Raw genomic sequence first — 12,019 nt, forward strand, 5'->3', positions numbered from 1 at the left:
AATATATTCAATTACCATTAAATTTAACAATTAAACATATTAAGTTTAAAGTGATTTGAGGGATGATTGTCACAGCCTTCTGAATATTGGGATTATGGGTATAGGCCACCATACCCATCTGTCAGGAAATGGCAGATTAATTTTTTTGGTTGTTGTTGTTAAACATGCTAGGCAAGTGTTCTATTATTGAGTTATATCTGCAGTTTAGTACTGTTGATTTTCTAAAACTGTATCCATAAACTTTTTCTAAGCTGGGTGCGGGGCACATGCCTGTAATTCCTGCACTCAAGGAGGCAAAGGCAGGCAGAACTCTATGAGCTACAAAGTGAGTCCAGGACAGCCAAGGCTACACAGAGAAGTCCTGTCTTAAAAAAACAAAACAAAACAAAACAACAACAACAACAATAAAAAAACAAAACTAAAAAACCCTTTTTCTATACACACACAAAAGGCATTTTTTAAGACTAAAGAAAAAAAACTGTATGAAGAAAAATATTCTGGGATGGGAGACATGACTTAGCTTTCGATACTCTTTCAGAGGACCCAGGCTCAGTTCTTAGCACCCGCAATGCAGTTCACAACTGTAACTTAGTTCCAGGGGATCTGATGCCCTCTTCTGGCTTCTAAGAGTACTACACATTCACATGGTAAACTTACACATACATTCAGGCAAGTAGACAAACACTCATACATGTAAAATAAAGGTAAATTAAACAGAGAAAAAAAATCTCTCTCAAGCTGTAGAATGAGTCCAAGCATAGTGAAACAGAAAACACCCTGAAAATGCTATGGTAACTGATAAATATTCATACATATTTAATCTCAAACATGCAGTTTTCATATTTACCTTCCAAAATGCAGGACTATATACCGGATGAGATCACCCTGCTTTTCCATTTTGTTATCTGTTACCATGGGCATCAATTTGTCATAGTACTTAGCAAGGTAGAAATGCCCATCTTCCCACTCAGGCATAAACAAGGTCACATCCTGTAGAAAAGACGCAGGGTGCATATCTAAGAAAAGCCTCACCCTAGGCTGGGGCATAGAATAGGTGATTAGACATCCAAATCATGGAGCACACAGCAAATTCAAGTTGCTGTGTGTAACTGGTTTGGTACAGAGTGTTTCATCAGAACAATAAGCTCAAATGTACAATGCTGACAAACATTCTTACTGGGCGTGGTAGGCAACACCCACAATTCTAACACTCAGGAAGCTGAAGCAGCTTAACTTTTATTAAGTTTGAGACAAAGCTGGGATACATACACTTGGTGAGTTTCAGACCTATTTGGGATACAGAGGAGAATCCTGTCCCAAAATAGCACACACAAACCCAAACCCCTCAAAGAATCAGAAACCAAAATCCACCTCAAACAAAAACATTTTGAAGAGAACCTGTGCAGGAATGCTAGGTCAGATTTTATTAATAACAACAGCATTCTATGAAATTATAGTTTCTCCCATGGTTAGTGTTACTGGTTTGTTTATGGACATGTCTCACCACGTTGCACTGAGATTGCTGAGGCAAAAGTGTTTAAAGTTTGAAACTAGCATGAGCTGCATAACTGAGTACCAGGCCAGTCAAAGATACAAGGCAAGATCTGATTTCTACTCCCCACCCACCCTTAAGAAGGAAGTCCTAATTTAGACTAACAGTTGATTTGTTTGTGATGTGAAGGGATCAATCTTCCCAGCCCCCCTAAAATGCCTAAACAACATAGCATCATGTGCTGAAGATCACTTTTTAGTACCCTATAATAATTTATAACTTGTCTAGGCTTTGTTGTATTCTTCTGGTTTATCTAACTGTATACGAATATAGTATTTTGATTACAAAAACTTCATAGGTCTTGATCTGTATGCTGGTTAGTCTCTGGTTTTCCCAATAGATACACTTACTACTCTTTAGCTTTTCTACTTAATTGCATCCATACTTTTAAAGTGCCTTTTTTTTTTTTTTAATAAAATCAGAGCTGGGAAACCATTACCATTACTGAACATTATAAAACATTGTCATGGTCATTTCAAAATCAAAACAAAACAAAAAAAAACCCACATAAAACCCTCTACTCATTAGTTATCATTACCCATTTCTGATGCCCAGCTGTGAAAACTATTCATCTACTTTCTGAATAATTCTAGTTTATCAATTTTTATAAATTTTTATAATAAAACTCCTAGGTATTTTTGAATTTCCATTTCAGTTTTTTTTTTCATAGATTACTGGGAGGTTTGTCTTTCATAATTTTCTTATAAAATTTAATACTTGGTAGAGAAGTTATATCATTTTTTATAAAGAAATTCCATGGGCCGGGGATGTTGCTTAACTGGTAGAGTGTTTGCCTAACATGGATAAGGTTCTGAGTTCAAGTCTCAGCTGTGGATTAAACTGGGCATAGTTTAACCCTACCACTTAGGGGAGGGAGAGAGGAGGATCAAAATTCCAAGGTCATTTCTGACATAAAATCAAGTTCTAAACAACTGAGGCCTGAAAAAAACTGGGCCCAGATACAGTCAACTTTGTATAGAAAGGTGAAAAGAGAAGGTTGCAGCTGCTGACTATACTCTTTCAGGATTTGGCAGTTGGCTACAGAAGTAGATTCACTGTGCAACAATTTCTAGCCAGGGGCGGTAGTTTTATGCATATTTTGTTTGTGATAATTCTACATACTTAGGATTTTTATTTTATGAAAAAGTCAGTTTTCCTGAGTACTATTACACATATGTACTTCAATATAGACTAACGAAATCATTTAACCCATTTTAAAAAAGGTCACATTACACACATACTTACCTTATATTTCTTCATAATTGCATTGCTTTCAAAGTTCGCTGTTTCTTCCATAAACCGGCCAACCAGCAGTGTAGCTCGACCATGGATTAACATGTGCTTACTCTCAGCTGGGGATTTATTTTCAGGAAAACATAAGTCAACACCCTTTTGAAGAACAATAAGTGCCTGGTGAACATCACCCTAAAAGGGAAAGGGCAATTAGTAAGTCTTTAAGAATATACTCTTAGCCGGACTATGGTGGCGCATGCCTTTAATCCCAGCACCTGGGACATAGAGGCAGGTGACCTCTGGGTTTGAGGCCACCAGGACTACACAGAGAAACCATGTCTCAACAAATTCATTTATAAATTCAAGTTTATCTGTCATTCCTCATTAGAGTTCTAAGGAAAAACTGATTCAGTTCATATAGAACTCTTTAATCATTAATCTGGTTACTCATTCACTTTAAAATTAAAGTATAAGGAACTGAAGATATATGTAATGATTTGGAATAACAATGATCCATAAATGAAAATCCCTGGCTTAAAGAGTTCATAGTTAATTGGTCATGATGTTGTATGTGTATAACACTGCATCACTCAGAAGATGCAGGCAGGACGATCACAAGTATAAGGTCAGCCTTGGCTACAGTTAAAGATTTTTCTCAACAAAACCAAACCAAGCAACCAATCAAAGAGAGTAAAATAAAAAACGTTCACAATGAAGTGAGGAAACAAACTATGTAAAATACCAATGTGTTTAAGTGTTACAACATATAAACACAGATGGGTATTTTAAGGGATAGAGAAAGAAGTCCCTCAAATCTATCTAAATATACAGGAAAATAGGATGGCCAAAGCTACACAAAGAAAAAAAATCTGATTTTTATTTTAAGCAGGAAAAAAAAATTTTGAACTTGGTCTTAAACAATTCATAGAAAATTTTCTGCCACACAATTTAGTAAATGGCATTTTGGTTAGATTTTATTCTATGTGCACAACTGTGGGCCTACATGTGTGTATATGTGCTACATCTGTGCAGGTATATTCAAAGGCCAGAAGAGCGTATCAGGTCCCCTAAAACTGGAGTAATAGGTGGTTTCAAACCACTTGATGTGGATGCTGTAAATAAAATCCAGGTCCTTTGCAAGTGGAACAAACACTCTTATTGACTAGCCATCTCTACAGCCCCAGAAACACTAATTTTTAATTCTGGTGTTTAAGGTTTGAAATGGGGTCACTCTATGACCCTGGCTGGCGTAGAACTCCTTCTCTAGACAAGGCTGCCTTTGATTTAGGATGATCCTCTTGCTTCTCTTCTCCTCAGTACTATGATTACATGCCTACACTACCACACCAGGATGAAACAATACTTTAAATTATGGTCTTCGATCAACCAGGGGCTGGTCAATGCTAGTCAGCCACAGTTCCCAGTACACCTACTGATAAAAGTAAACAATACCTAATAGAATGCGAATTCCCCTTATCTGTAAGAGGTATGTTCTAAGACTGCCAGTAGGTACCTCAAACAGTGAACGGTAAAAACCCTATAGATACTAGTATTTTTCTCAAACCATAGTAAAGTTGAATTTACGAATAGGTTCAATTATAGATTGATAACGATCACTAATAAAATAACAATTAAATAAACACTATAGTAATTTATTTTAATACTTGAACATTATTTAAATTTATCACTATAGTGATGAATTTAGAATTTATGGATTATTTCTGAGATTTTGCACTTAACATTTTTATTTTATATTTTTATTTACATATTTATAAATGGAAATGTATAAAATTTATATATACATTTTCATTTATATATATAATATTTCCATTCACTACTTTCATTAAAAAATTAAATATTTTCAACCTGAGGTTGACCTCAGGTTACTGAAAGCAGGGAAAGCAAAGCTAAAGAAGGGACTAATTTAACACTGTTGCCAAGCTTCAGTGTTTGGTAGGTTTGGTATATTAAATATACTTCTGACTTTAAGTTATTTTCAATTTACAATGCGCTTATTAGGATATAATCCCAACATAAATTGAGTAGCACCAGGAGTCTCAATTTAGGTAAAGCTTAAATAAAACATTTGTGAGACAGGGACAAATGAAGATGAAGGAACAGGAAAGCACTCAACCAGACATGGCCTTGTGTACCTCCCAGAGTTCAGACTTAATCCAAAGAATATAAAGAATATTTTGAAGGATTTCATATTTTGAAGAAGTATGTTTCAAAATGCATTTTGGAAAGGTCACAGCCCAGACTTGTGTCAAATAAGGGGATGGAAGTGAGGCTTGTTCAGAAAAATAAGCAGTGTGGAGAGAACTAGGTATCAGATAATGAATTGCATTCCGAGAATTCTGAGTTCAGGCAGTATAAAGACTAACACTAGCTGGGATCATCTAACCTAGGCTCAATTATCACTTTCCCCCTTGGTCTAGAAAACATCTCCCCTCTCCTCTTCTAGTCACCACCACGTTTCTCCAATCACAGATAGCATCACCTAGAGCTGCAAAATGTTAACTGCAAAACATGCTGTGCCCACTATTAACTCTAAACCAGTGACTATCATTTAAATATGAGACATAAAATTAGTAAGCAGTTCATATATTTAAAAACCTCCTATTTCTGTTGCTCGAATCTAGGGGCTACTGGGAGTGTCTGTTCTGAAACTAAGCCCTTCCTGACAGGTAAGGACAGAAGGACAACTTGGCAGTAACACTGGCAAATCCACACAGACGTGTTTCCCAAAGCCATTAAGAAAGTGTGACAGTAAGTTATGAAGTACATACTGAGGACCTAGTACATCTACCCTATATACTTACAAAAAGTAAAATTGGTAGAATTGGTCATTTTCCTCAGAAATATGTAGGACAGATGAAAATTGAGAAAACTTTACTGTAAGATTTAAAGTAAGAAGGCACTCTGAGGACTTCAGACTACAAGAAGCAGTCTTCCTACCTGGAATACAGTAGATAATGAAGAAAAGTGACAGAAAAAGCGAGCTCTGAATTTTGACTAAGGGTTGCCCAGCTAGCTGTTGGCAGGCATGTGGAATTCCAACAGAACATTTTCTGATGAGGTTCCCTTGGCTAGTACCTTGGACCACAGCCACTTTGCCCTCTCCACGTACAGTTCAGCAAGTCGTGACTCCCCTGCGTTAAGGAGAGCATTGTAAGCTGTCTGATGGTGCCCAGCCTTTCTAGCTACCCTGGCACTCTGTAGCCAACATTCTCCAACCATTTCGTTGTAATCCGGCCTAAAAAGAAAATGTAACAAAACATAGGGAAAAAAGTAAGATTTGTGAGTATACTCAGTAACTTAAACAGCTCTTCCCAAAACAGAATCTTCTCAGTGTTTTCTATCAATGCTTACTTTGTAAGGAAAAAACACCAGTTGTGTCTTATAAATCTATCCAGGCTTTATTCTTTTTTGTAATTACTTTTTTTTTTTTTTTGGTATTGAGAATCTAACCCAAAGTCTAATACTTGATAGGCAGGTGCTCTACTTAGATACACTGCGGCATAAACTTTATGATGTTAGTTAATTTATAAAACACACACACACACATGTACACATACACATACTTTTAAAACAAGGTATTCTATGAAGATTGAGTGGATATTTAAGAAATACCTTGTGTCAGCTGTTTGAGTACTGTTTGAGCACCATGTTCAGCTATAAAATTGATTCTTTTAAAAATTTTTTAAATATGTTAAAATTTTAGTTTAAAAATTTTTTAAATATGTTAAAATTTTAGTTTAAATTTCATTTATATAAATATTTTGTCTGTGTGTATATATGTGCACTACATGTGTGCCTGGTGCCCACAGGGGCCAGAAGAGGGCATCAGATCCCCTGGAACTGGTGTGATAGATGGTTGTGAGCCAGCCTATGGGTGCCTGAAGTTTAATCCTAGTCTTCTGAAAGAGCAGCAAGTGCTCTTAACCATTGACTGAGCCATCTCTCCAGCCCTTGGTAAAAATGATTATTCTGATCCACGTTTGTTTCAACTATGTAATAAATTCCTAAGAACTGAAAATAGAAAATGTAGATGTAGAAAGAAAAATACTCCCCCAAGAAAGTAAGAACATGATACTAAATTACACAATTCATTTTTTTTTTTTTCTTTTTAAAGTAGTACGAACAACCTTTTGTTGAGGCTTAATAAAGCCCTCCGTAGGGCTAGGATAGGCTCCTTAGCTCTATAGGAATTCTGGGTCATTTCTAGTCGAGCTGCCCAGTTCAGAGAGTCTTCATTACAACTGTCACCTGGAGACTTGTGAAAGAGTGGTTTGATGCTGTGCTCCAACTCACACAACATGTGTAATCTGAAGACAGAACAAGTTAAAATGTTACCATTTGTAGTCTTATTAATCTCACATATGAAGTATGCACTTTAGACCACCTATGAAAAACCAAACTTTTTCCTTGAAATATAAACAGCAACATTTATATAACTTAAAACCAAGTATAAACAATTTATTCACATTAAAATATTCAGTGCCTGATGTCATCCCTGAATTCTTGTAAATTAAACTGAAGGATATATAAAAACTATATTCAAATGTATGAGAATAAAACTTTATTGGCAACATGAAAATAAAATATTTATTCATTATAAATGAATATAAAATATTTCTATACTATTTCTATAATACTGGTAAAGTTAATTTTTTCCTAGGTGATAGAAGCCACGATATAGTCACACTATCACTTGCATTTTTATAATAGTCCCTGTCTATCACTCAGTATTGAAATTACAAAAAAACAAAACAAACAAACAAAAACAAAAACAAACAAACAAACAAAAAACTGAGTAGCTAGAGAATGAAATTAAATCAAGTGATCCAGTGTCTGGCTTCACAAGATGTTATTGAAGACGATTATCCAAAATATAATAAATTCTCACAAAGAATTGTATTTGGCATTTTAACTTACAGTACTTCAATTACAGCATTTATTTTTATCATTTTTCCTCAGGTGAATAAGTAAACTTAAAGGAGACTGTGTGAGGATAATTAAAAAAGAGTAAAAGTACCAATTTGTATTGTTAAGTAATACACCAAAAATATTACCAGAATTATTTATACTTAAAAATTTCCTAGGTGAAATATAGAAATGGGAATATAAAGCGGTATCCTCAAAATACCTCACAATGAATTCATATCCTCTTTGGTAGGAGCCTCTTTCGAAGCTTGCAGCCGAGAGAGGTACAATTTGTTCTGCTCTCACTAGTTTCAATGTGTCATAGAAAGCTGTGGTGTCTCTTTTTTTGGCTGACAACAGTAGTTGTCCTAGTCTGACACTCCACGTTGTGGATTTCCCATCTGAAAAACAAGTCAAGAAATGCTGGGATGAGTGGGTCCAGAAGCTGGCTTTGTTGTATTTTATAAGATGGTCAGAAGAAATACTGAACAGATGGTTCAGTTCTACTTCAAATAACTAAACTGGCAATCACGAAATAGGCCAGATTAATTGGGAATGTTGCTCAACTATTTAAATTGGAATATTTATAGCAACTTAAAGCTGCTAACACTTTAAGAAGTAACTTTACCTGCTGCCAAATAATTTTCCACCAAATCCCACTTAGACAGTTTCCAAGCTGCTTCTACTCTGTATGTGTTTAATTCATCTGTCCATTCGGACCTATTAAGAGAAATGCATGTCAGCTAGCTTTTAATTTATTTACATTGAAAAACCAGCATTTATATTTTTATAGGTTTAAATATTTTATTTTTTGTTCCATTGTGTTTATATTATAGTTATAGTTTGAAACAAAATAATTACCCAAAACAACCAGGAAAATGTTATTCTTTCTTTGCTGAAGAACATTTTCTGCTAATTTTTGAAAGCTTTTAGAAGCTGAGCACATGCACACGCCACAGAGCACGCGGGAAGGTAAAAAGATAACTTGCTGGAGGCGCTCTCTCCTTCTACCATGCGGCTCACCGGGACTGAATCCAGCTCAGGGACGATTCGGCAGCAGATGCCTGTACCTGACGAGCATTCTGCTGGCCCTCCACTAATTATTTCTGATAGGTACATTTAAAAATGATATTTTGTGACAAAATATATTGTGGCATATGTGAGAAGAGAGTTAATTCCCCAACTTAAAAACACAGCTCTTTATAAAATTGTATTCGTATGTAACTTAAAAAAAAAACATGAAAGTGTGCAAGGATGTCTGTAAAAAAAATTCACATTTCACATGTTATTACAGGTTTAAAAGATAATTCCCAAGTCACACAGTTTCTCTTTAATGGCCTTTATTTCAAATTGTCCTGTGATATGAAATATTTCCAATAAATATTAATAATAAAAAAAAAGATCATGGAACAAAGAGAACTCAATCAACACAGTAAAGCACTTCTAAAGTATCTGGGATTTTTGGTGTGGGTTATGGTCAGTTGGGGCCTGCAGCATAGGATACCCAATAGAAGGATTTAAGAAAGTTACTTACAGTGTATAAAAAAAACACAAACAAAAAACTGGCTGTCTGCAATATATACTTTTAAAAAATTTATTATTATTATTATTTACAATTTTTCACTTTGTATCCCAGTTGTTACCCCTCCCTCATCTCCTTCCAGTCCTATCCTCCCTCCCTTTTCCTCCCCTATTCCTATTCCCTAGTCCACTGATAGGGGAAGTCCTTTTCCCCTACTGTCTCACTGTAGCCTATCAGGTTCCAGCATCTTCTTCCTCTGTGAGCTGGCTAGGGCGCCCCACCAGGGAGAAATGATCAAGGAGCAAGCAACCTAGTTCGTGTCAGAGATTGTCTCTTTTCCTCTTATGAGGGAATCCACATAGAGACTGAGCTGTCTATGGGCTACATCTGACCCAGGGGATGGGGATCTATACCCTCTCTATGGATGGTCTTTGGTTGTTGGTCTCCTTGTATGGTTCCTGTCCCCTTTGGGTCCTTTTATATGCCCCTTCTTCCATAAGACTTCCTGTGCTCTGTCCAAAGTTTGGCTGTGAGTCTCTGTATCTGCTTCGATCCCTTGCTGGTTGGGGTCTTTTGCTCAACTACGTTTATAGCAGCTTTATTTGTAATATCCAGAATCTGGAAACAGCCTGATATCCCTCAAGTGAAGACTGGATAAAGAAACTGTGGCACATTTACACAATGGAATACTACTCACCTATTGAAAACAAGGAAATCATGAAATCTTCAGGGAAATGAATGGAACTAGAAAAGATCCTGAGTGAGGTAACCCAGAGGCAGAGACACAGATGGTATGTACTCACTTACGAGTGGATATTAGACATATTATGTAGGATAAACATACTAGAATCTACAGACCTAAAGAAGCTAAAGAACAAGGAAGATGCTTAATTCTCATTCAGAAGGAAAAACAGGATAGACACCAGAAGCGGTAGAAGAGAGGGAATAGGAGCCTACCACAGATGTCCTCTCTCTATATTTTTCAGTTATTTAGAAATTTTGATTTACAAAATCAGCAATAATTCTTTTTTTTTTCTCCTCCCCTATCTGTGTCTTAAAAGGTGCCCTTACTACGTTCGTAAAAGATGGTCCCAAATTCCTGGGCTTATTATACTATTCTTTTGTCCCAACCTCCTGAGGAACTATAATACAGGTATGTGCCACTGTCCTTGTTCCTTAGCTGTCACCTTGACACACCTGAGGACAACCTCAACTGAGAAACTGCTTGCATCAGACTGGCTTGTGGGCCATGTCTGGGGGCATTTTCTTGACTGCACTATGGCTGGTACTAGCCTTCGGCAGATGGGCCTGTGCTATCAGAAAGATAGCTGAATGTGAGACTGGTAGTAAGCTAGTAGGCAGTGTTCCTCCATAATCTCTTGTTTTATTCTTGCTTGAAGCTCTTGCCTTGAGTCCATTGTGAGCCAAATAAAACCCCTCTCCTCTCCAAGTGAGTTTTAGTCAGTGTTTTATCACAGCAATAGAGACACAAACTATTTTCTTCTAAGGATTATACTTAGGTGACACTAGGATGAACAGTAATATTTTGGGCTATGACTGCATAGAAACCCTAATAATTATTAGTTTTACAAGTACATGATTAGGGCTGGGATTAAGCTCAGCTGGTAGAGTGCTAGCCTAGCATGCATAAGACCCTAGGTTCACACAAAGCCACTGCGGTGCCGCAGAGCTAGAACTTGGGAGAGGAACGCAGGAGGATCACAAGTTCAGGTAATCTGAGGCTACACAGTGAACTTGAGACCAGCTGGGGCTACACGAGACCTTGCTGAAAAACACCCCTCCCCAAAGTCTAACGTTAGCAGTATACTAAGCATACTTCAATTTGTAAATATTAACTTCACTAAAACCAACAAAGAACAAGGCTAAGAGCATGGTAAAAAAAAAAAAAAAAACATTTAAAATATAAAAGTCTAATTGAAAGTAACTTTAAAAGCTTAGCACCAAATACCAAAGTATCAAAATTTCAGGATTAAAAATATGATTATTAGAGTATCAGAGATGTGTCATCCCAAGCCTTATACCAAAAGTACCAAATGTGAGGATTAAGATGAGAGAATTTATTAATATAAATAAATAAATTAAGCAGAATTATGCATAAGTTAAACACAGAAAGAGAACTGTTTAAATGCAAATAGAGATCTTTCCCAAGGAAAATATGTGCTCTTGTTGACCATTTTGCTTTACTATGATACAGTATCCTTCCAGAGAAGTGACCAAAGCCTTTTCACAGCCCAAAGAATAAGATGCATTAGGTCCTAGACAGAAAACAGGAAGAACCTAATTTTACATTATATATTTTGAAGAACTGAATACACCAAAGTTCCCTATTCAACTTTTATAATCTCTTAATCATGGTGTCTCTCAATTAGCAGGACACACCTACAGCATACAGCAATCTCCCGCCGTCTACACAACTTCCCCATTACTTCATGAGCTCCACTGTGGTAACTATCAAACTTAAACTGAGTGTTTCTGTCTGAGACAAAGTAGAATGGAGGTCCTTGCTGATCATAGATTTTAATTTACAGAAATTAGATAAGTTGCTTCAAAGTATCTAACTACAAATACAATTTGTATTCTTTAAATCAACTGAGATCCATTCCTTGTGGACCAAATCTGCTTGCCTAGAATAGCTGGGGTGTGGAATGTATAACAAAATAGGAATTTTTGGTTTTCATGGAAGGCATTTTCAAGAGCAGAGATAACTTCCTCAGTTAACTGAAAGGAATGTTCAACCTTTATTTTTGCCATGAGCAAAAAAAAAA

General features: G+C 36.2%; 1 protein-coding gene across 1 annotated transcript in view; it reads right to left on the bottom strand.

The window, feature by feature from the left end:
• Atr (ATR serine/threonine kinase) overlaps positions 1-12,019 on the bottom strand; it is a 101,611-nt gene that overhangs the window by 25,625 nt on the left and 63,967 nt on the right. The window contains exons 31-36 of the mRNA XM_060385496.1: positions 8,340-8,431; positions 7,935-8,112; positions 6,934-7,113; positions 5,882-6,041; positions 2,798-2,977; positions 848-990 (exon numbers count right to left, since the gene is read on the bottom strand). Coding sequence (XP_060241479.1) covers positions 848-990; positions 2,798-2,977; positions 5,882-6,041; positions 6,934-7,113; positions 7,935-8,112; positions 8,340-8,431 — 933 coding nt within the window. The remainder of the gene's footprint in view (positions 1-847; positions 991-2,797; positions 2,978-5,881; positions 6,042-6,933; positions 7,114-7,934; positions 8,113-8,339; positions 8,432-12,019) is intronic.

The sequence above is a fragment of the Meriones unguiculatus genome, chromosome 6, assembly GCF_030254825.1.
Source record: "Meriones unguiculatus strain TT.TT164.6M chromosome 6, Bangor_MerUng_6.1, whole genome shotgun sequence".
Classification (NCBI taxonomy): Eukaryota; Metazoa; Chordata; class Mammalia; order Rodentia; family Muridae; genus Meriones; species Meriones unguiculatus.